Source organism: Phyllopteryx taeniolatus, chromosome 8 (assembly GCF_024500385.1).
Source record: "Phyllopteryx taeniolatus isolate TA_2022b chromosome 8, UOR_Ptae_1.2, whole genome shotgun sequence".
In the NCBI taxonomy this organism is placed as follows: Eukaryota; Metazoa; Chordata; class Actinopteri; order Syngnathiformes; family Syngnathidae; genus Phyllopteryx; species Phyllopteryx taeniolatus.
The window spans coordinates 15,408,125-15,434,438 of NC_084509.1; the positions used below are offsets into that span (position 1 = coordinate 15,408,125).

At 39.7% G+C, this 26,314-nt stretch overlaps 1 protein-coding gene across 2 annotated transcripts in view; it reads left to right on the forward strand.

Annotated features, from left to right (window-relative positions):
- Window positions 1-26,314, forward strand: part of grik4 (glutamate receptor, ionotropic, kainate 4) — a 408,097-nt gene that overhangs the window by 279,945 nt on the left and 101,838 nt on the right. For both annotated transcript variants that reach the window (XM_061782686.1, XM_061782687.1), the window contains 2 exons: window positions 10,971-11,149; window positions 16,321-16,374. In XM_061782686.1, coding sequence (XP_061638670.1) covers window positions 10,971-11,149; window positions 16,321-16,374 — 233 coding nt within the window. The remainder of the gene's footprint in view (window positions 1-10,970; window positions 11,150-16,320; window positions 16,375-26,314) is intronic.

A 26,314-nucleotide genomic window follows, 5' to 3' on the forward strand; every position in this document is an offset into this window, starting at 1 on the left:
TTCTGTTACTGTAGAAGAGCGCTGAGTCAGTTGGAGCTTAGATCCTATTTTTGTGACCAGAGAGTTGATTATCACAGCCTTCAGCTTTGGCCAAAAATAATGATAATAAGGCTGGCCTCTGTGGCACCCTTAAGACATCAACTTTGGTGTGTTGGGACAAAAGAAACCGATTTTAAGAATTATTTCCTCCCCGTGGCTGTGTGTTGGTGTGGTGCAAGAGGCCTAAAGAGGAAATGAAAAAAAAAAATGAATTTTTTTTTTGAGGATGCTGTCGAGCAGCAAAGGATAAGCAAAATGTAGTGATTTGGCTCCAGAAAGGGGACTTATAACCACTGGGCTCATACATCGGTATCAAGTAAGAGATTGTCCAGACAATGGCGAATGCGAATTCGTCATTGTCTTGTCTCCTTTTTCATTCAGTTGAAAATTGAGTGGCAAAATGCCTTGTTTTGCGTGCAAAGTTCCACCAGAATCGTTTAGTCCCAGCTTCTTCCATGTTGCCCATTGCAGTCAGTCATTGGCTTGGCAGCTTGGTGTCAATGGCTCGTCCACGTGTTCTGGCCTCATTAATCATCCACGCCACTGACAGCCTAATAGAGTGTGACCGATTCATGCATATTTTCCAACCATGGCAAAGGACACACAGAAGGTAGCTTACATGTCAGGACAGACATTAATCGAGCTAGCATTCTCACCAGTGACGCCAGTAACGCTTTACAAAGTAACGTAGCGTTACTCCAAAAAAACGCCATTTTGAGTAACGAGGAAAGTAACGCGTTACTTTTCCCGGGAAAGTAATGAGACTATAGTTACTTCTTTAAATCAACAATAGTTACTTTTGCACCATCAATGTCTCTCAACCTATACTAATTCGTAGCTGGTAAGAGAAGGGTTTTCCCCATGTGTCAGTGTGGGTATATAAAAGATATGGGCACATTCAAAACACATTTCTTATTTGTACAGATGCTTGCTGTGGCCGTTTGAAGAGACACTGTATTGCAATTTCATGAATGAGGTGATGAGAGTAGCTGCCACTTAGCTCAAACAGCACATTGAAGATGTTCTTGTTTTATCAAGGAACTGGCCCCAGCAGCAATATTTATAATAGTATTTACATGCTGTCCATTTATTGTGCAGTAATCACGGACGCTTATATTAATGGCAGGCCATTGTGTGAGTGGTTACAAGTAATCAATAGTAAGGCAAATGTGAATGCGACAATGAGTGCAAACGATTCCCACGGCAGTTACAAAATAGTCAGCTGTGTGAACGGCGACGCTACCAATGGCTCTTGCCAGTTCTTGACCGCAGCGACCAAAGTCAAATACATTTTTTAGTGGACGTGTCGATTTAAGAAAGTCCTTTGTGCACTCTGAGTACTGTCAAAAAGGTAAACAAGAGCAACACACTGACATACGTCTTCTATTTGGGGTTTTCTATTAAATGACTCATGAAATTGTCTGTTATAAGACACACATAGTGATATTCCTCTGCTGTGGCGTGTTTCTCACCATTTTGTCATGTTCTTTTTTTTTTTTTTTTTTTTACGATGACTTATTCTCTTTTTATCCAACAGATATCTTGTTCAGGTCACTTTTTGTGTTCCTTTTAGGTGAAGTGGGAAGTGGTCGTTATAGGTGTTGTTCATGCCCAATAGTCTCAAGACACTTACCACTCGAACACGCCCACCCGCCCCTCACATCAATTCAAGAATCGCATTTTTCCTCAAGGTGAACATTTTTTTGGGGCTGCAGCATAAATCTGAAAGTGAGTGCTTGGGAGGCAATCAAAGTGGGTAAGATTTAACAAGACATTGACTATTTATCATCTTAGATGATAGTTGGACCCATATTTAAATTCTGAGGCCCTGGTACTGCAGTCAAACTAAATGACACAGTAATGGCTTTGTCCCTACATAATGTTTTTTGTCATTAAAATAATTTGTTTGAAATGAATACACACATCAATACAAAAAAATGCAATTATGTGCAACTCTATACCAGCATTGTGCTGTATTTCACTCAAAAAAGCGACAAAGAAAACAATTATGTCAGTCTTTATTTATGTCGTGACTGACATGTTCCTTAGTGTGTGATTTAAATTGACGCTTCCATGGCATTACCCAAATATAAAACAACAATAAAAATGATTAGACTTTCTATAGCCTCTTCAATCATTGTCTAGTGAGCAAATAAATGATTTGCAGAATGCAATCTGTTGCAAACGGACAAGAACAAAAAAAGCATTTTGCACAATGAAGAGCAATCAGTGAAACTCAAATGTGAGTATGAAAATTTGTCAGGTTTTGGTGCAGTTATTAGCATATCACCCAACTAAAAATCAGAGCGCAGCAATGTGCCTTCATGGAATTTTACCCTCATTCTTGCACTGTACCTAAAGTAAACAAGACCACAGACGTATCTTTCCTCCACAGAAAGTTTATTGTAATCCACTATCAGATACATACACATTATTCAATTTTTGTGCTTTTGCAGAATGCAGGTCACAATTTTACTTGAACATTGTCCACAAAATCATCCTCTTTCTTGGAATTTAAAGTTCAGATATTTTTCCTGGCAGCACGGTGTGCGACTGGTTAGCACATCTGCTTCACAGTTCTGAGGACCGGGGTTCAAATCCCGGCCCCGCCTGTGTGGAGTTTGCATGTTCTCTCCGTGCCTGCGTGGGTTTTCTCCGGGCACTCCGGTTTCCTCCCACATCCCAAAAACATGCATGGTAGGTTAATTGAAGACTCAATTAATTTTAACTTAATTGAAGAATTGTCCGTAGGTGTGAATGTGTGTGCGAATGGTTGTTTGTTTATATGTGCCCTGCGATTGGCTGCCGACCAGTTCAGGGTGTACCCCGCCTCTCGCCCGAAGATAGCTGGATAGGCTCCAGCACGCCCGCGACCCGCGTGAGGATAAAGCGGTACAGAAAATGGAGGCATGGATGGATAGTTTTCCTCATGGATTCAATGTAATTCAAAATGCAGTTTCATTTGTGTTGCAACCTGATTGTGTCAACAATTAAAAACTCTAATATGATTGTGATGTATCATAACATAGGTTTGACATTCCTGCATGGGTGCAGCATTTCTAGCCAGCGACAATAGAATTGATATTTAATTTAAATTCTTAATATTCTTTCTATCAAACAGGTCATGAATATTGAGATTGAAACATTCAAAAATGAATAATTCCTACAGCATTTACGTGTAGTTATGTTTAATCGGCGTACCCCCTTAGGATGATTAGGGGTTTAGGATTATAAGGCCTTGGAAAAATGGGGAAAAATAAAGCCCCTGAAGGGGCATGGGGAAAAAGAAACTGTATGCAGCAAAAAAGTTTCACGCGCACACCAAAAGGTTTTCTTGTGCATACCAGAAAGTAGCGTACTGGAATGTTTTCTGGTAAGCACGAGTTTCTGGTTGTTAACATGCAAACGACACACGGGAAGGCCGGGGCCGAGTTCCAAACCCGTAACCTCTGAAATGCGAGGCAAACGCGCTAACCACTAGAAAACTGTGCTGTCCAATGATTTTGTTGTCCAAGAATTTGTACAGTACAGAAACAGTATAATAATTGTTGGACACCCAATTACATCCGTGTGGGCACCTACAACCCAATTATCATTCATCTAATATTGTAATAATAGACAAAAGCCATAACACTAAACTCTTGGCCGCAACGAATATTGAATCGATTAATTGATCGTTAACTTTCTCCATAGTCGATAAAGGAAATTTTGTGAAATTCCCAGTTTCTACAACTCTGTCTTTCACACAAGCCCAATGACCCGATGCTAGTTGTTAGTCCAGCGATGAAAGGAAGCACCTGATTCTTAGCTAAAACCTTCATCACCACTGCAGTGCACCTGATGGAAGTCAGTGATGAAATATGGTTGCCCTGAGTGGTTATTTTGGGTTAATGGGACGGCGATTACGCTGGCACCTCAATATTTTGACATATCTCCTCCACTATACATTTTAAAGTTCACAGTGGTGGCAAAGTCATAAAAGTAGGTCTTACTATGCCCAAGGCTAAATGATGAGTCATCACAAAGGGAATGTATTATTCACCTGCACCCACTGTGGATTTCAGTCTCTGCTACTGTAACATTCATTAACTCGACTGTCTGCGGATTATAGTAGAGGAATTTGTTCTCAGATTTATGTGTACAGCACATCTGTCTGCACACACACTTTGTTGACATCAAAGATAAACTTAACATGAGACATAGAAAAAGTAGACGGCTGTAGTTTACATACATTTCTTTATTTTCTGGTGCTGCCAGGAGTTTTGTTTTTTCTTACAACAAACACGCTCTTTTGTCAGGATTGAATTGTTTTATTAAAGCTTTTTGGAAGGAAATGTTCTTCCACTATAATGAATTTCAAGAATAAAAAGACTATTTCCAGTTCATTTCAGGGTATGTAATCATACTAGCCACATAAATGCTTCCCTCAAACAAGTAAGATTTAGCATAGGCACTCATAGGATCAAACATAATCACCACATGGGTGAAGTACATGCTAAACTGAATTTTTATTTATTTAATTTTTTTTTAAAATGTAATCTCTGCCCGGTGGGTCTATAGTGGTGTTGCATGAATGTAAGCCAAGGAAGTTTAAAACCTTTTCTTATGGCTGAATTTGTCCTTTTATGAAGAGTTTGTGTATTATTGTTTTAGTTGTAGTGATATTATGGGGGCAATATTTGAAGTTGCACATCCCTATCTTATATTTTTTGTCTATTTGACATTAATTGTCTGGTTAAATAAATAAATCAGAAGTTATTCACTAGTTACTAAATACTTTGAGTAGTTTCTTTTAGTGTTTCGCTAGATTTCTCCATATTAGTCCTTGCTATTTACTGTATGTTGTTAATTTCTATTGTTGTTTTTTCCCTCGAAATAGATGCCTCCCCCTCTGTCTGTAGTTGAGTGACAACTTCGGTATATCTACCCAAACAAAGGGCTCTAAATACGTAGATTGGGCAACGTACGCCGGAGTGCAAATGGTGCACATCTTGACATTCATGGCAGCGCAAGGCTCACTGCGCGTGTTTGCCTATTTGGCAGACAGGCATGCGGTGTCAGCGCAGCGGTGGTGTTTCCTTTGGCTTCTGCCCGGAGCATGTGACAGTTTGTTGACTGAGGGCTCTATTTTCAGTGATGCATCTTCATTTTTGTGAAAGCGCAAGACTCGTTGCACATTGGCAGACCCGTCTGTGCCAAGCTGGGCTGTGTCAGCACACCGAAGGTGTGCCCTTGGAGATGCCCTTGGCAGAATGATATTATGGTGTCAGAAAGTGCACAAACGATCGTAGGATAGAATCATGAGGTCCACTGACATTTAAGTCGCCCGCGGTTATCACCAGCTCATCCTGTATTTAATCAGATTGTCTTTTGCCACACGTACCGGCCAAGTGACAATGCCGTCGTGCACGGATTGGTCGAGAGAGAGAGACCCACGCGTGCGAGACAGTCATTGCACCTCACTTAAAGGGAATGAATGAATTATGGCGCTTGGCAAAAAAAGTCGGCTGTGTTTCCGCCCACTGCAAGACAGAAGAAAAACACCCCTTTGAAAGTTGTGCAATCAGAACCCTGATGAGAGCATGAACTTCCTTCTGTCTCACTATATTTGTATGCAGACACGTCAGCCACAGTCCAATGTCTGATGTCATAAAGTTGACGTGAAATTGTACTTGATGTCCCTATGAGCTGCTGCGGAGGCTTGGATGCGAGGAAGACAGACAAGGAGGGTGATTTAGCGGAAGCTATTTCAAGCTCATCAAATATGCTCAGTATCGTACTACAGAGGGAGCCGGAATGACAGGTTTAATGGAGAGAAGAGGAGGACCCATGTCACAGGCGTCCACATACAACAAAACAAACACTTTCAATAATATACTGCTATGCAGACAGGAAGTAGCTAATGTATTCACCGTGGAACATTTGGGAGAGCACCATAAACTACGGACGCACGATAACTATCGGACCAATTACAATCGGCCCGATATTGAGGAAAAAAATAACATCACACTCATTGGTTCGATATAAAAAAAAAATAAACTTGACCGATAACATGAACCGTATCATTCCAATATCATCTGGCCGCCAGTAACTTAGTTCGTAACTATGAAGCTTGCGGCAAGATGCAAAGCAGCGGACTCTCTTCGCAGCTCAAGCCGACAAAGGAGGAGGGGGGGGGGGGCTCTGCTGCATGTGGAAGCACGGTTGTTGCGGCGCAGCTAAGGTAACAACAGTTAACGCCTGCAAACGCTTCTCCGATCCATCTTCTATTTCAACTTTAGCTCACTGGACAATAAATTAGATCATCTACAAATGGAAGTAACATAAAAAAAACACAACAGCCCTCCATCGTTCAGCAAGGAAATGTTGAAGCGCGTATCCAGTACGGGCGTCTGCCATCTTGCTCGAGCAGCACCAACACGCCCCCCGGCAGCCACAAATCCATCCATCCATTTTTTGTACTGCTTATCATCACGCGGGTCGCGGGCATGCTGGAGCCTATCCCAGCTATCTTCGGGTGAGAGGCGGGGTACACCCTGGACTGGTCGCCAGTCAATCGCAGGGCACATAGAAACAAACAACCATTTGCACTCACATTCACATTTAGGGGCATTTTAGAGTCTTCAATTAACCGACCCTGCATGTTTTTGGGATGTGGGAGGAAACCGGAGTGCCCGGAGAAAACCCACGCAGGCACGGGGAGAACATGCAAACTCCAAACAGGCGGGGCACAATAACAAAGTACATTTATACATTGCATCCCATCTCAATCTCATTGTACTTGTGTCACCAAATACAACAATAAAAACAATAACAATTAAAAGGCATTATTTTAGTCTTATATTACATTACGTTATATACATATGACATGATAATAAATATGATATTAGTAAACAATTTGAATTTTTATTATTTTTAAATAATAATAAATAATTATGAATAAAAAAAAGGCATTCTATTATACTACTAGTTTGATATAAAATACAATTATATACAATGGGCTTTACACGATCAGCATTTTTGGGGCCGATCACTGATCTGCGAGTTTAAAAAAACGATAACTGATCACAAGATGGAGGAATGTGTCTATTTAAATGACCTGTTCATTTACTGTATATACTGGAGTACTTAATTGCTAAAAAAATTATATTTATAATATATAATGTATCTTTGTTCCTATTTATGCCAGTGAGGCATAGTCACAGACAGAACAAAGGAATGGTCTTCTATAAGATGGCAGGAAGTAAATACAGTAATTAACGTATCCACTTTTTGTGGCATTTTTGTTTGTTGGTGTGCTGTGAGATTTTTCAATTGTAAAATATGTTCCTTGGCTCCATAAAGGTTGGAAATCACTGCTCTATTCAGATCGTGTATTCTAATCAGTCAGGTCAAACCAACATTACAACATGACAGAAATAATGGGTGCTAACTTACTGTAATTAAATTACTTCATTTTTAATTAAATGACTTCACCCGCACCAAAACCTTAGAGCATTATTCGACAGAACGGCGGCATGTTTACGTACAACCGTCAGTGCTAGCAGTACCTTGCTAGGCTACATAACATTTTATTGCCTGCTTGTGAGCCGTATCGTATTAAAAGTACGGGAACATACCTCAAGCAAGCCTTAAACGAACGTCCTCTCCTGTCCCGAGCACCGGTGACCACCAACACACGGTTTTCCCCATTTTGTCCTTATAATACAAAGACGACGCGCTCCACTCTTGTTGTCGTCGCCACGGTAACAAGTGTATCCGGTCGTATTTGAGTTGACAAGATAAAGCCCAATGATCGTAAAAAAACGGGATGTGGTGGTATCGGAATACAAGATTTTATTGCAGTAGTCTGACAGAACAAATTTTTCTTCTCGTCTGATCGGGGCATTACGTGTTGCCTGTCTCCGACGTGTTGTCTGTCCCATACCGCCGACGTATTTTCCTTTTTTTTTTTTAAATAACTTCATTGGCCATCAGATATTTTACAGTAGTCCGTCAAAAGACACGCGACAAGGCTAAAAATAAACTAGCTTTTAGATTCAAATATACTGTGCACGATGGCGACGCGGAGTAAATGTCTTTTGCGGAGCGGATCGAATTATGACATTAAAGCCGATCAGCATAAAATGCTAAATATCGGCCAATAACGATCAACCCGATAAAATCGGTGTAAAGTCTAATATACAATATACATAAGTAGGTGGGTCCCAGCTCCAGCTTTCCATCAGTTTTGGGCTTCTCGGCCTGGAAGTTGTTGCAGGCCCTTGATATATCCATCCATCCATCCATCCATTTTCTGAGCCACTTCTCCTCACTAGGGTCGCAGGCGTGCTGGAGCCTATCCCAGCTATCATCGGGCAGGAGGCGGGGTACACCTTGAAGTGGCAGGGCACATATAAACAAACAACCATTTGCACTCACATTCACACCTACGGGCAATTTAGAGTTGTCAATTAACCTACCATGCATGTTTTTGGGATGTGGGAGGAAACGGGAGTGCCCGGAGAAAACCCACGCAGGCACGGGGAGAACATGCAAACTCCACACAGGCGGGGCCGGGGATTCAACCCTGGTCCTCAGAACTGTGAGGCAGACGCTCTAACCAGTCGACCACCGTGCCGCGCCCTTAATATAAACCATTTAAAAAATTACATTGGTTATCAGTATAGGTATAGGCTTGGAGCAGCAGCAGTTATCGGTATCGGTAGAAAAAAAACAGTTATCGTGCATCCCTACTGCAAGCGCAAAATGAAGTTTGAAATAATGGAATTGGAAGTGTTAGTTGGAGAGGCAAACAAACATATTACTGAGTTACAAAAAAAGAAAAGAAAAAAATATCGGATTGGAAATGTTTGGGGTAGCCTGAAACTACATAAAAAATAAAAAAAAACTACGTTTTGTTTGCTTTATGTCATTCTGAGTGTGTAGGAATTGGATGTGTGTACCCACCCTGTGGAACATTGCATTTAAAACTTGGGACAGCACACCCAAAAAACTGCTCTGGGAGAAGCCAGTACCAATTGCCACAGTACTCTGAAAAAACTTTGACGCGAGGAAATGTTGAAAGGAGCTTTATCATAGCTGATGGCGTGACTCCTTTTTGTGACTGGCTCCAAGTCAACCATTACATTGTTTAGAAGTATATGGTATATTGCAATAATTTTTGTTTCTGGCATTCAATTTTTGAAATGTTTACACAAGCAGAAAAGATCCATTGTCCCAGTCACCGCCTCCTCATCATTATTACGCACAACGATCAGGTTTGCACCTACCTGCTTTTCAGATGTATTTAAAGACTTAACATCTGCCATTGCAATTTGTCTCAGGTATTGATAAATCACATTGTGTGTGTTAAATTAAGCAATGAGCAGGCACTCTTCCTAAAACCCTGAAATTGAAATGCGCAGCAATTTTTCGCATCCTGGGTGTGACCAGTTAGTAAATCAGCTTCCACATCTGTTTACGTGAGGAATCAAGTTTGCGCCTGTTTCTGCATGCACAAACCTTTAGCAAATTAGACCGACAGTATGAAACATTTGGAGCCCAGAAACTTTACAAGGATATTCCAGGTTTTCAGAGCAGGAAACACTCGCCACAACATTACGCATGCCTACACATCTGTATAAAAACAGTATTTATGTTTTTATTATCCTTTCAATTAACTATCTCTTAGTGTAGTGCAGTCATACACCTCTGCAAAAAACAACCACAGCCGGTTTCATTGCCACGTTCAGAACCACGCAGAGCCATTGGGTTCGGAACACCTAAATACCGAGCGCCGTCGGTTTTCGAGGGTCCTGTCCTGATGTGATATTTTACAAGGCAAGCTGAGTATTTATTGTTTTTCATTTGATTGTTTCATATTCATGGTCTAGACTGTTTTAATTCAATTATTTAATGTAATTATGACTTTATTTTGCTACTGTATTAGCGTAGGTAAATTATGGACTCTAGTGTGTTCCCACTTATGTACAAATTTTGGTTGTATCACTGCTGTAGCAACAAAATTTCATTATAAACTGTGGACCCTTTGTATACCAAGACTGACGGACTCATAATAAAATTGATCAGCTCAAAGCAGGCTGCTAACATGAGTTTAGATGAGAACATATGTTTTATTTAGACATCGTGAAGCAGCATGTGACTCATTAATTTTTCTTTTTTTTGTGCTCTCAGTTCCAAGTAAGTCTCAACAATCAGATGCTTGTGGTCATATTTCGAATGAGTGGCAAAAGCTGCCGTGTTAGATACTTTTACTTGCTCTGTACACCATGGCCTCCTCCTGCAGTAATGGAACAACAAAAGACAACTCTTGGTGTTTCCTGGTTTTAATTACAGTAATAAAAAAATATTAGCCTCCACTGAACTGAGCTCTGACAGGATGCCAAGGTAACTTTCATGGTAATTTGTTAAGGTCTGTGCTCTCTAATAATCCCAGTTGAGTTTCCCTTCTTCCTATATTGGAAATTAGCCAAATAACCTCTCAGGGTCTCCGCTAAATATATGGATGCCAAGTGACTCGTTAACTGCTGCCAGGAGCCTTTTGATTAAGTTGGCTAAGTTTTAATTAGTGCAAATCCCTCTTACCTTTCTGGAGTCAAAACAGTATATTACCACAGGATCAAGCAGAAGGCAAGTTGCTCAAAGGCTTTTTGTGTGTGTGAGACAGCAGTCAAATAAGAGTACGTTAAGCTATCGAGCTTGTGTTCTGGAGGGGAACAAACATCCCATTTGGACAAGCAAGTGACGTGTATAGCTGTCACCATGGTTACACTCTGATGCCATTGATAGTCTCTATGCACCTCTCTGACTCTTCTACAACTTTTTTTTAGCCTTTGTGAAAGGTTATCCTTGTTAAGCCTACTCAAGTCTAATTTAGAGGGTTCACTTCATCATGTGTAATCCGCTGTGTGTGTTTGTGTGCATCTCAGGCTTATTGAACCTGGAGCAGCTCCTCAGGCAGTTCCTCATCTCCAAGGAGACCCTGTCAGTGCGTATGCTCGACGACAGCCAGGACCCGACCCCGCTTCTGAAGGAGATACGAGACGACAAGACCGCCACCATCATCGTCGACGCCAACGCCACCATGTCCCATATCATTCTGGAACGGGTGAGTTTTGTTCACATGATAGAAATATAAGTAGAATCCCTGAGGACTGAGAAATGCTGAAAGGCAAGAAATGTTCAAGGGTGAAAGTAATTCAATATGTAGAGATTTTTTTATTATTTTCTTTTTACCTTACAAAAAAAAAAAATCCTTGCTTCGGCTTTAATTTTGATCTGTTGAGATATATATTGTATTTCCCACAGGGGACAAATGAGAGAGTGAAGAAAATACAGGGAGAGAAAAATGTTTTTTTTTTCACTGCCATAATCCATTTGCTGTCTTGAATCACAAGGAAGATACATTGTTGCACTTTGGGCTGAGGGCACATCTTTAAAAAGCACAGCATCAGTCTACAGTCGAAGAAATTGTCTAAAATAAAGGCAGTTGAGGCAGTGTCAAAGAATAACAATAATAAAAAAGATGCTTTTATATACAAAAATATATCGATGACAGCATAAAATACAATCTCATCCCATGTTTCATCATTACTCTCAGCATAAATTAAATGAGATGTGTATCTTGATACTTTGACCATATTCATTATTATGCTTCTGCTGTCGATTTATTTAACCGTGAACATGTTGTTTGATCAGAGTAGTTCAATGACGATGACTACTTACACTGTAGTCACAATGGCAGATATCCGACTGATATCTCGATCTTAGGTTATCCGTTAGCATGGCTTGTCCTTCAACTGCCATGATGCATATCTTGCTTCAGTTACCAAACACTGCATCTTTCAAGTTGGTATTGTACCACATATTGCTATCATTTACCATTGCACAATAACATCAACACAACACCACCCCAAAATCATGTTCAATCACTAACTTAATACACACACAAAAAAATCTTAACTTTTGTACGCTGTCATTGATTAAAATAATACAAACATGCTCCAGCCGTCCATCTGTGCTCACGCCGACCCGCTGACCAGACGTGTTTTATCACAAAAGTTACATCATTCTAAGCCGTGATGTAATATTATAGATCCAGACTCTCAATCTTGAGGCAACATAATGCTGCGCGGCTCATGCAAAGTGAGGAATAGGCAGAGTTTCATGACACTTCTCAGACATTTCAAGCATCCAAGTGCATTAATAATTTGTTAGCAAGCTATTTTCAACACTTTAAATCAGTGAATAATGTATAAAAACAACAGACTACGTGGGGACAGACCAATAGTATCGATTTGTGAAAAAAATATTAAATTGACCATATTTGGATAGATGTGGTTTCCGCATGACAGAGACAATATTTCAATTGTCTTGAACAAAGTGGTGTAAGTCCAGCCTCACACTTTTAGGATGTATCAGTTTCAAGTGCCCATCTGTAATGTAAACCCTTCCATCTACTTTCCAATGAGTAAAATCAACTTTACGAATGTCATTACTTTCTAAAAACAGCGTTAGCAGAGTTCATAACTATAGTAGTGATATGCAAACCCATGAAGCTCATTGTGTTAGGGAAGAACATTTTTATGACGCCATTAGTGAGCATGACACTTTGTCTCCAACAGAACAATATGATCCTTATGTGCTGCCTCCTTTTCCAGCACATGCTGACAATTAACCTTTCAGTACATTTTTAACACCTTGGACACTTAAAATGATGACACTTCACCAGATTGGAGACTAATGTCTGTAAGAGAATGGATGGCATCGATAGTAGGAGCTGGGGAAGCGAGGATGTTTGGCAGTGGCATGTGATCCTGCTGTAATTAATACACACCTCATTATTTCTGCAAGACAATGGATGGATGGATGGCCAGATTGAGGGTGACGTCAAGTGGATGCATAATGGAGTTGAGAGAGCCGAAACATTTTCTTCCGTTCTCATTCGCTCTCTCCTGCCGTAGTATCCTCCTCAATCAAGCATCCGGCTGCCATCAGTGTCATCTGGTCACCATAGCAACCCTTACAACCCTGGGCCAAAGTGCGGTGGGAGTCCTCAGTAGGATGTCTTGCTTCTCACTGCCTTTGTTACCCTTTCTCTCCTCCTTTTTCATTATGATCCATTTAGAAGCACCCTAAGTATTGGTAGACCGGGCCATTACATTTACAGGGGTGTAAAAATGCATGCAAAAAAATAAATAAATAAAAATAAAAACATTCATTGCCAAGAAACAAAAACAAGTAATCTGGTTTGATATAATAATGATCCATAGAGTGAAACCTACCATCTAATATATGAACACAAACTTGCCAACTTGTATGCAGGTATGTTTATATCTGTAAATAAAATGATAAACCATGAGTAAACTTACCGAGACTAGAATCAGGAGGGGAAAAAAGTCAAAATCCACTCAAATATATTGACGACAGGGATTTTCAAATGAAAAGTCAGGGCTTGCAGCCTAATGACAATGGATGGAGTTTCATGACACTTGTCATGAGACATTATGTCGACAAGGGTGTTGAAAAGCTGGCAATCCCAACTCTCAAGGGGAGAGCAAAACATATCAAAGCTGCACACCGACGTGTTTGCCAGGCTCTGATGATGATAACCGCGTCCAAAGGGACCCTTGTCTTGTGGACATCCTAGATCCAAGCCTTATCGGACAAAGGTCTAGCCTCTGTGAGCTTTGGACAGTCAGAGTAATTTGGGGCAGTTGTGTTAGCACGCCGAAGGTAATCTCATTCAGTCAGAAAACAGCTGCAAAGACCTCGAGTAGTAAAGATCGCTGTAATGGGTAGTCAGCAGTGTGTGCAAGTGGTGGAAAACTCAATAAAGAGTGTCCTCTGGCCTGGTGAATGATGTGGGTTTCAGCGAATAAGAGTGTGGAATTGACCAGTTAGCCAGTCTTGGTGTGAGTTGTGCCATTGGAAGCTTGTGTATGAAGGTGCTTATTACATGTTTATCTTACCATTTGTTCAATACAATAAAGTCATTGAAAGTGCACCGGTGGCTGTGTCTGTTCTTGACCACTTATAGGGACATTACAATATGTTCTGAACAGCGATGGTAGGCTATGTTAAATTAGGTAATATTGCTACGTTACCCTGTGCTGGCAAGGTACACATTGCACTTTATCTTTTTTGTGTGAAATGATCACAACCTTTGGACATCCTCTGCCTTTTATGGACTCTTTACTCCTGCATGACCGCCATCATACATATTAGGAACTTATTTATACACAGAGTGGTGCATGTGGAAAAATGATCTCTGTGAAGCGTCGAAGCAGAGATTTTGCTTCAACTTTTTTTTTTTTTTTTTTTTTTTTTAGAATTTAATTATTCTAGTGATTTGGTTAATTGTTGCAGCCCTACTCTAAATGTTCTGAACTCATGTTTTAATGCCAGTATTGTATATTTAAAAAAAAAAAAGTACTGCTGCCCGGAGGAGTTGCGCCATACTGGAGTTATGAGTGGATGTCGCTCAACTTCTTATAGCAGACGCTATGTCATATTGTCTTAATTGATTAATGAAACTGTTAGATATTACATTTTTACTATTGCTTTAAACATCACTTGAACAGTATTTGATCATGCTTGAGTGATTATCAAAGGTTGCAAATGTGTTAAGCAAGGTACCCACACACCTCCTGACTGGAAGTGTTGCTCCCAAGAAAACAGATGGAAGTTCCTCACACTTTGTGGACAGAGTGACACAGATAATGAAAGTGAGATCCCGGAAGAGGGCAGATCATTATGGCGAGACTCTTGTTAAATGAGCTCCAGTGCACTGTAAATCTCTTGTGTATTAATTGCTAATCTTTTTAATACAAAATTGAACTAATTTTCTGCCTGATCATTGACTCATTCCACAAGCTTACAAAAGCAAAAGAAAATATACCAAACAAATACACTAATCAATAAGAATGACAGAGTACCCACAGAGGAATTGTGGTACTGCATGCGGATGTCTGGAGTGGCAGAGAAGTATGTTAGAATAATACAGGACATATATGAGGGCAGCAGAACAGTAGTGAGGTGTGCTGTAGGTGTGGCAGATGAGTTTAAGGTGGATTTGGGACTGCATCAGGGATCAGCCCTGATCCCCTTCCTGTTTGCAGTGGTGACGGATAGGCTGACAGATGAGGTTAGACTGGAATCCCCATGGACCATGATGTTTGCAGATGACATTGTGATCTGCAGGGAAAGCAGGGAGCAGGTGGAGGAACAGTTAGAAAGATGGAGGTATGCACTGGAAAGCAGAGGAATGAAGATTAGCCGAAGTAAGACAGAATATATGTGCATGAATGAGAAGGGTGCTGGGGGAAGAATGAGGCTCCAGGGAGAAGAGCTAGCAAGGGTGGAGGACTTTAAATACTTAGGGTCAACAGTCCAGAGCAATGGTGAGTGTGGTCAGGAAGTAAAGAAACAGGTCCAAGCAGGTTGGAACAGGTGGAAGATGTCGGGTGTGTTGTGTGACGGAAGAGTCTCTGCTTGGATGAAGGGCAAAGTTTATAAGACAGTGGTGAGGCCAGCCATGATGTACGGATTAGAGACAGTGGCACTGAAGAGATGACAGGAAGCAGAGCTGGAGGTGGCGAAATGAAGATGTTGAAGTTCTCTCTAGGAGTGACCAGGTTGGATAGGATTAGAAATGAGCTAATCAGAGGGACAGCCAAGGTTAGATGTCTTGGAGACAAAGTTAGAGAGAGCAGACTTTGATGGTTTGGACACATCCAGAGGAGAAATAGTGAGTATACTGGTAGAAGGGTGATGAGGATGGAGCTGCCAGTGGCATTGGCAATCTGATGGCATTATAATCAAAAGTGTGAAAGTTTTTGAAGGTCATTGTTTCCAATTGTAGAAAAGAACGACTTGATCATCATGCTTACTGTGTGCCAATACCTATTTTTGATAATGACAGCAATTCTGAAAAGTTCACCGTCTCCTTTCATGGCCGCACTCTGCTGTGACTTTGATTTAATCAAATTGCCAGACACTTGTCGAGCAGCATACTAATTCACCTCCAAAATTTAATTGCTCCCCCCTGAGCCACAGATAAATGTCTGTTCTTATCAAGAGTGGGATTTGATCACTGTGCCACAGAGTGGAGCATAAGTTCACTGACCTCTCACCCCTTTCACTCCCTCTACTTTCCAATTTGTTTTAGCAGCTTCTCGTTCAGACTCCAAACCTTGTTTCGCTGCTTTTTCATTGGCACTCTCTCATTCCACATACTTATGTTTTCCCTTGTTGCTCCTCTTTCTCTTTTGTTTGCAGGCATCAGAGCTGGGAATGCTGTCAGTCTACTACACATACATCTTCACATCCTTGGTAAGCAAAACAAAAGCTGCTCTTTGCTTTTAGACACAAATCAAGCGAAACCTTAAAGTTGTATACCCCTGACGTACAATCCTGAAACATATACAGAAGGTCCACCTGTATCCCAGAATGACTAAAGAGGTTCTACTGTGTAGATTTGCTGTACCACTTTGATATTGTACACCCGTAACAGTTTTTGGGTTTTTTTTCTCTCACTTAAGTCAATAATTCAACGGATGGATGATGTTAAGCACACAGGAGCTGAGACAAAGATATGACACCATGGCCTCATTACGCAAAGTCGAATTGTATACAAAATAAGCAAATGCTGAGTGTTGTCAATTGCCTTAGCACAGGTCTGCGCTTTCTTTGACTGTTTATTTAGGTGCGGGCCATTCCACCAAATCAGAGCCATTTGTTCCACAGGACGTAAATGTATAAATGCACCATAAAATTTACTGTAAAATGTTTTATTAAGTAGTGTCCCGCACATTGAGCTGAGTGCATATTTAAATATAATTTGAAAAGGTAATATAATCCATTGCTGAAAATGTGGAATATTCCACAATTCACATTCTACAGGAAGTTGCATCATTCAGCTCCTCTGCAGGTCATGGGAAAGCAAAAAGTAAATTCCCTCACTTATTTTTCTGTATATACAATATTTCAACTATGACTCAGGGGTGGGTTAAAATCTCAGCACAGTCCTGTTACCTATATATATATATATTTTTTTTTTAATCACTCTAATATGCTTAAACATGCTATTTGCATAAATGCCATGTGTTGCCACAATTGCCAATTTCATGCGTTTGCTAATTCAATACTAAAAACTCACTCTTACTTTCAGTCATGTTGGTCTAATGAGGAGTTTCAGAATAAATAAAACAATGGCATAAAAAAATGAAGTTGCCTCATACAGGCCACTACACCTTTTAGTAGTTTGTCTATTATTTGAGTTGAAAAAAAGACCAATTTAATGCCAATTTGGTGGACTTATATATTTAAGTGACAACATCGCACAACTCATAACACAAGTAAACAATATAATGAATAAATAATAAAAATGCTAAACATTACATACAATTAAATTGGCCTGGACTTTCCCACCTACTGCATATTGGTTGAAATAAAAGTACCAGTAACCTTGGCTCCGTTCCACTGAACTCTGTCTGCAATCCTTTTCTTTATTAGCGAGTCAGTGCACAGCTATTGTACCACAATAAAATCATATTTAATCCGCTTTGTTTTCCCTCTCCTTTTTATATACCACAGGTATTTATTTTTTTCAACATGGATGTGATGTTTGAGTAGACACACTTGCATACGTCTTCGATAGGTGTTTTGTCAGCTGGCCCAATCTCTCCGTTTATGCCGCAGTCACATTGACAGCTATCGGATTAGTGTACAATTTGTATCCATAGCCCTGGTTCTGTTTTTGGGACCTCCAATTCCATGCGTTTTTCTGAACTGTATCATTTGGGAGCAAAAAAATAAAATACTTGTGCTACTTGAACCATTTAGGTTTTTTTTTCTTTTCCTAATGTCTTGGAACACTACATGGTTGGATTTTTTCCTTAAACTGCCTTGAAGCTTTGCATTTTTTTTGTTACTATCCGGGGGGCAACATTGTACACCCAGGTGTCTCTGTTTGCCTCTGTCTGCAATATGCTGCTTTTCTGCCATGGTTGGGTTAATCTATGTAGAAAACAATGCTTCGTCTTGGGTATTGCTCGTCGTTTGCGGTCCCAGCACCCCTGTAGTGAGGTAATAGGTGCATGTAAAGGGAGTAGGCAGAGTGAGTCAGATACAGAGTATTTAAAAAGGCTAAGCCCCATTTTTAGACCATAGGTTGCTGCTGAAGCCGAAACTTTAAAGGTTAGAGATGAATCTATGCAAGTTTATATGGTATGTAAAGCTATGATGATCTTTATCTTTATCCTTTCATATACTTTAGAGCAGTTAAAACTCCATGGATGTTTTCCTCAAAAAGAATTTTTTGGGGGGATATTTTAACACCTAAAGAGCTTGGAAACACTTGTATTTTTATGGAACTGGAAAAGGTCAACACAGTAACAGTGAAGTACAATTAGCCCCATGGGGTACAATAGTGTAGGGACAGAAATGAACACCTCCTGTCCTCCTAGTTCTGAAAATGTGTTAACTAAAAGTAAAAGCTAATCATGTTAAGATGAGCCTTTTAGTGTTTTTTTGTGGTTCAAACTCCCCCCCCCCCCCCCCCCCCCATAATAGCACTGCAGAATCTATTCACTTTAAAATTTCAAATTTAGGGCTCACAAGAAGGTTACGTCCAGCTTTTGACATTCTTTCACAGCCTGTAAAGTATTCACTTTTCCCCCCACATCGCTCTCTCCCAGGCAGTCTGGGACATGGTGAAGATGCAGGGAAGCGCCCGTGTCCCCTTAGTGACTCATCTCTAAAGCTTATTCATTATACTCACTGAGACAAAAGTGCAAGCAACACTGCAGCTGCAAAAATGTATTGGAGTGCTACCTTAAAGTTGGAACGCCCCAAGATTTGTACAATCATTGTACAAAGGTTGACCAACATGTTCCTGAAAATGTAATGCATTTTTGGACTTGAAACGGTAATCTTCTTTGATTTTATGTGATCAGTATTTTCTTATCTCCCATTTTGGATGTCAAGATCCAAAGGATAAGCTCTGCTTGATAACTAAACGTTCATTTTCTCTCTGTCACCGTAATTAGGCAATATCAGCTATACTATAAAGTTTACAATCTGGTTAAATGTTCGAAGATAAGTGCTAAAGAGTTGAGCAAGACGAAAGAAACTTTGGATGAAGTAGCAACGACATACGATTCATAAAATAACAAAAATCTCTCTCCAATAGGCAGAATGATATGGTCCACTGATACCGAATAAAAGGCAAATGAGAATAAAGCTCAACATTCTGTTTAAATAATATATGTCATTGGTTACTTCTTTAAATGTGTGGAATGTATTGATAGTTTTGTGGACACTGATACATTTAGCCGCACCAATAGTAAATTGATACTGTTTGGTCTAATATTCACAGAATAAGAACATGGCATTGTCAACTCTAAATCAGAGTTTATTAACCCTTACAACAGTTTTTGTACATGTTATTGAAGTCATAGTATGCAACCATACAACACTGACATATTAAGATTTGTTGTTGGGCTGAAGGTTGCTTCACTAGCATGCTAATGTTGCTAAAGCGAAGGTTCTGTGAACACCACATATATGGATGGGTGGATACGACATGCCCATTTTATGCTATGTGTCTATGGCGACGCTAAGCTAGGGAGGTCGAAGTCGTCAGCGCATTCCATGTTTGTGGACAGCAATAAAACAAAGGATGCCGGTACATTGTGCTGTATACAGCTGCCAAAAACACTGTACTATTACTACAAGGAAATTCAGAGTCCCTTTCACTTTTTTTCTCCCCCAAATGTGTATTGATAGCATACGCTTTGGCGTTGACAAAACAATAACCCTCATGAAAATAGGTTGAGAATTGAGCAAGTTACCACTTCATTTCAGTGTCCATGCATTGCCTTCTATGGGAACGTCGACCTCCCCAAAATGGCCACCATGTAGGCACGTCTGTTAGCCGGGCAGCTACAGCTCGCTGGCGTATCTAATTTTCCTACCTATCTTGAACAGCCTTATTCACAGAAAACACTCAAACTGACACGTCGTTTAGTTGCCACAAAGAGTGGAATAATTGTAACTTTTACCAATTCACAGTGGGTGTACCATGAGAATAAGTAAACAAGAAGTCGGCCGGCAAATACTTATGCTAGTTTATGCAGTCATGTTATAACAAGTAGCAGATGTCAGAAAAGAAACAATTTTCAGATTAAAATTTGGTGGCGTAGCAATATGGTTCTCTCCATACAAGGGTAAAGGTTTAGCAGTTCGGGGAAAAAAAAAAATTCCAAGTTCAAAATAAATTCAATGGGAGATTTTGTCATGAAAGTCGGCCAAAAATAATGGAGGTGTAGGACTATTTACTGTATTTTCCTGCTTCACCTCTCCCTTCCCTAACATCTCACACTTTCATGGTTACTTCCCTACATTATCAAATTGAACCATTCAGTCCAGAAAAATAAAGGCACTGGTCATTTATTTCTATAAGCTCAGAACAACCAAGAACTATCCCTAGCATTGCTATAAATAGACTGTTTCTACAGTGCAGCGAGCGAACATACAAGGTGCAAAGGTCAGAGCAGTAAATGAAACAACTGGGAGTCCAATTTAGCCATTGCTGGCTTCCCTTTAACTACAACTTTCTGTCATGTTATATGCAGCCTCACTTGGAGCTTGTAACTTCTAACCTTAACAGAACACACTGATGTGGAAACCTTGTCTTGTTATGCAAACTCTCTTTTTCGGGCAGTTTTCAAATGGAATCTACAGCTGATTTGTCCCCTGACAACACCACCGTATTTACAGCCTCCACAATGCTCTGGGGATTAATCAAGACTTCTCTTAAACAGAGGCAATAAAGCCTCACGATTCTAATCTTCAGGTTGGGAGAATTTGTCGTACTTTGTTAGTTTTATTACACATTTTTACTCAGACAGTTTGTAGCTAAAATATTTAGTAGGAAATTGTGCAAATATTTTCTCATAAAGGCACCTCAACTGCAGAGTACATCATATATAGTCTATGTCTATGTGCATTTTTTTTACAGTGATAAAGTACATCATATATTTTTATGTTAATATATCTTCTATATCACTAGTGTCAAGCATCTCCGAAAAAAATAAAAAAGTTTAACATTGCTTCGTCAAACTTAACACTTTTAAGTTAGCCAATAAATTGTAAAAATAACAGACGCACATACTGTAGAGAATGACCAATAGTATCCATTTGTGAAATTGACTAAATTTGGACAGATGTTTCTGCCAAGAGTGATGCTATTTAATATAAGTACGGTGGACCCCTGCATATTCACGATTCGACATTCGCAAATTCACTTACTCGCAGATCTTATTTTCCACAGAAAGCCCCTTTTATTGACTTTTCAACACATCCCGCCCTTATTCACATAGTTTTTACAAAGTCCCTGCTTTTCCATCTTTTTTAATTAATATTTTTAACGGCAATTATAATGAGCGGCAGTTATTTGTGAATTTTCCGCTACATGCAGCAGCACTATAAATGTTGCTCTGTAGTCTTTACAGTTGTTATATCTGCTGTACGGGCATGTATTCTATTGTGGTAATAAAACTAAAATACTTTTTTTTTTAAATACTTTCTTTGGAAGAATAAAATACCTGTAATTTTTATTGGAACATGTACAGTATTTGCCAGTTAATAGAAACCAATAACAGTGTCACGATCTTAGACCTCTACTATTAACAAAACAGCATTTGATATTATCCAGGTCAAACAATGTATTTATAAAGTATGAGGATTAAATTCAGTTTAAAAAAAATGGTGGTTGTACATGAATTGTGCCATATAAGGACAACCAATGTTAAATGCAAAGCATGTTAAATTAAATATGTATAGTTGTAGATAATATGCATATATTAACATAGTATTAAGTGTTTCACTTGTGAATTTTAGGTCATGTTCTTGCTCCCCTGCATGTCTTAAACTTGGGAGCATCAGTGAGCCTGTTCTTAGCGATTGCCATCTTTCTGTGTTGGCTCTCATTGCTCTGCTTTGTTCGCTCTTATTCCCTCCAAGTGTCGCTTCCTTCTGTCTGCCTACCCCACTGGCACTTCATTTATCTCTGCTCCTGACACGCCAGACTAACGATCTGCCACAACACTCCACTGCTTAATCCATTTCCCTTGAATCATCTCAAGATGCTCATCAACGTCCTTAGACTGCTCACCTGTAACTCTACACATTTCTTTGGTCTTTGCACACTCATGGGTTTGGTCGCCTTCCGTCTTCATTTTGAGGTTTTACTGCATTTATTATCTTTCAGGGGTTTTCAATTTTTCATTTATTTATTTTTTTTAAGAGGAGAGGACAAACTTTTCAGGAAAAATAAGACTTTAGTCGCACAAAATGTCAGACGTGTATTACTTTTGTAGCATTATTCGAAGTGATGGTTTGATATGTCATGAATGGCCTGAGCCCAGTCAATGGACCCTCACGCAGAAGGTAAAGTTTGAAACAGTTTGCCGAAGTTTTATTCAACCACAAACTCTTAACAGGAATTCAGCAGACAAACAATGACGACTACTGTCATCGCGGGAAAAACTAACTCTACACTACAAAACTAAATTGCACCAGATTGTGGGAGTAATCTAAAGTAAAACGGCAAACAACAAAGGCAAAATTGCTAATGTACGAGTATAGAATCTGAGACTAATAAAGAATCCTAACAAAAAGTGGTAGTCGACAGAGCCACAGCTGGAGGAAGGTACCAAAAAGTGGAAAAACAAAAATCTACAATACAAAAAAGCCCAACTCAAAATCACAGAAGTACTTAAAAAACTAAAATCTACCACACAAAAAAAGCCCAACTCACAATCACAGACGCACTTAAACACAAAACTAGTGATGTTACAAGATGTGCGGAGTCTCGAGTAATGGGGCGTTTCGCAAAGTGCGTATCAAGGCTTGCTTCATTTACGGGAGGAGCCGGAAGGGATGACGTCCGAAGCCTCACTGCCTGACTGTACCACGTGACTGATTCGGGAAGCGCTTCAGATTTTGCCATTAGGTTTGACAGAAATATAAAGCCCTCATGCAGGCTCCATTCAAAATGATTTTTGTTTGTTTGTTTGTTTTTTAATAGAATCGCGGTCACCTCAGAGTTTGGATAAATATTTTATAGTTTGTATAGGCTATATAGGAGTGTGACTACAGCTCGCGCGGTGCCAAACGTCACTCCTTGGAATCCTTGGAAACAGGCTGGAAAGAGCCCAGCGGTAGGTGGACTCAACTCTTAACATGAGGGATGGTGGTCGCATGAGTTCGAACCTCAGGCAGCACTGCACTGAATAAATACTGTAACTCATGAGTTGTGGATTATTAATTGGGTTTGTTTATCAAGAACTATATTTTCCACCGTTTCTCTTTTAATTCAAAGGTGAGATGTTTATTGTGTTCCAAGAAAGTAGGGGACAATAAAACCTTACAGGGAGAAGAAAAATTACTGTACCCCAATTTATATAAATTTGCTCTTGAATGAATCACTTAAAACAAAAAGTGTTGGTAAAGCATCATTTCTGAAAAAGCACTTGAAGTCCTCTGCCTGCTTAAGCCCGTGCCATTTTCCGAAAGTGACAGAACAGCAATGGCAATAAACAGCTCGAACCCTCTTTTTTTGAAGATCTTTTGATCTGCCCAACTGCTGCTTATTGTGAAGTGAATTGAGTTGAGTTCACTGCCCACATACAGCGCTCATATCTCATGTCTGTGCTTGCAAATCAAAGCTAAAAATCGGCTGAGCAATGACTCGTATCTCGAAAAACTCTTAAGTCGAGTCACTTGTTTCGCAAGGCACCACTGTATACATATTCAAATGCAACACACAGCTGTAACCAATGATAAACAGTTGCGAGAGGGCAACTTGACAATACATCATAGTAAAAGCTACTCAACTTCAACAGAGAACCTAAAGCTAACAAAATAAGGAAAAATAGTATCTTGTCTAAGAACAGCACAGATTGTAATGCTCATATAAGCTTGTTTAAACACTGGAAAATTTCATTTTGCAAAGTCTTTACATGTGACAGAATTTTTCCAAAAGTATTTTGTTTAGTTGGGTAACTAAAACTGTCAGTCTTATTCCTTTCCTGCCTAATAACTCCATAAAACAGTGACTGTTAATATACTGTATGTGCTAAGTATTATAAGACCTAATACCCCACACCAGTGTTTCCTAACCTTTATTGAGCCAAGGCACATATTTTACATTGGAAAAAAAGTCTCACGGCACACTGCCAAACAAAAATGTCACAAAACGTGGATACACAGATTTATTATGTTACCTTCTTAATTGTTCTGCTTGTCAGTATGTGCCATTGATAGATAGCTAAGATACGTTATTTATAGCAGATGAATCATTTTCAGACCAATTCTGTGAAATTGGATAATTTTCTGTGGCACACCTCATGATAACCCTGACTAGGAAACTTTGCCATGGACTTGAACCACTGGGTTTTTGTGTGAGAAGTGATGAAAAAAAAAAAATAACAACAACATGCTACATGTAAAAGCTGTGAAAGTGGGAAAAAAACATCAGGCTTCGAAAGGTTTCCTTTTACACAATTGTTGCAGCTGAATAGCCGACATCCTGCAGCCTCTCAGCAACAACTTAATATAGCATAGACACAGGAGGCATGCACACACAGAAATACACACACACACAGGCTTGTTGTACCCAAGCTGATGGATGATAGTCACGAAGAATGATAAAAGGACACACGCTTGTGCAGGCAGACACATTTTCAGTCCCACTGGCACTCAGTCTTTGCTCCGTGGCTGCCATCTAAGTGATTTGTTCCCCATCGCCCAAGCTACTCGGCGGGATTGAATAAATCACATCAGGTTGCCAGTGACTCGTCATATGTTGATGGGACCCCGAATGTCATTTGAAGGTTAGTTGAGCACAAGATTGTGACTCTGTAGTATTGTTTTGATGTCAACAAAAATATAGTCATCTCGCACGCGTTTGTGCAAGCTAATAAGAAAGTTTTGCACTCAGGCATTATACAGTGCATACCCCACCAACACAATCTTCCACAAATTTACTTTCTTCCATTTCACATCCACACACTTCTCTTGTCAGTCACTGTTGTGTTTTATTGCTGTGGTGTAAGCTTTTGTCAATGATAAAATACAATTAATTGAACATATTCATCCATACGTGCATACTGTACTTTACTGTAAATGCTCAACAAATACAGGTGAGTCCTCGGTTTACGACTGTCCTGATATACGAAGTTTCAAGGTTGCGAACGGCATGTAATAGTGTTAAAAGCGAATCCTTACAACAGTCTACCTTTACTTACTGGTGAGAAATCGAGTCTGCTTACTTCGTGTGTATGTTCTTTCTTCACAGTCATCATCTCAACATCCTTTGTTGAGTCCGGTCCTTCCTTCGGAATAAGAAGTGTATCCAGAAAAAAAAAAAACTCAACAAGTCTTAAAAAAAGTCGACAAGTCTTACGTTAGATTTTGTCAGGCTCATCCTTTAAGCTGCTGTTCAAAGCTCTGAAAAATGCTGAAAAGAAAAATAACTTAAGTCAGTATATCATATTGTTGCGTGGATAAGGTTGCTTTAGTGAGTTTGTATGAATAAAAGCTGCTACCTGCAAGCCACAATCACTGGAAACATTTTTCATGGTTATTGTGTATATCATGGTGTCAAACTCAAGACCCGGAGGCCTGATCTGGACCGCCACATCATTTTGTGGCGCGTGAAAGCAAATATGCGCATCAGCTTCCATGATTTTTCCAAAATTTTTCATTGTCATATTTAATACATAATAACAGAGATATTGCAAGCATTTGGGGTTTTTCCAGTAACTTGAACAATATCTGAACAAACTGTTATCCTTGAGTTCTGAATTCAAAACTAGTTATCCATCAGTTTGTTGAGACGATTAAACATTTATATGGTTTCACAGTCATAGCCCTCTAAGGGAAACCATAACTACAATGTGACCCATGACAAAAATGTGTTTGACACCTCTGGTGTACACAGTTGGCTGAACTGAGCTCTCATAATCTCCAGAGCTTGTCTCAATTCTAATTTTAATATTTAGCTTTGGTGACTTTTGTGACACTTTGTAATTTTTCACATATATTTTTGTTCATTTCCCAATAGTACGACCACAGGGCCGTTCAACTTGAGAGGTTCTCAGTTTCCTTAATTTGAGCTGTTTTTATTATTTTTGACCCTCATTTTCATGTTGGCCTATAGGCTATTTTGTATTAATTATAAAATATTTTTTTGTTAGGCTGAGGC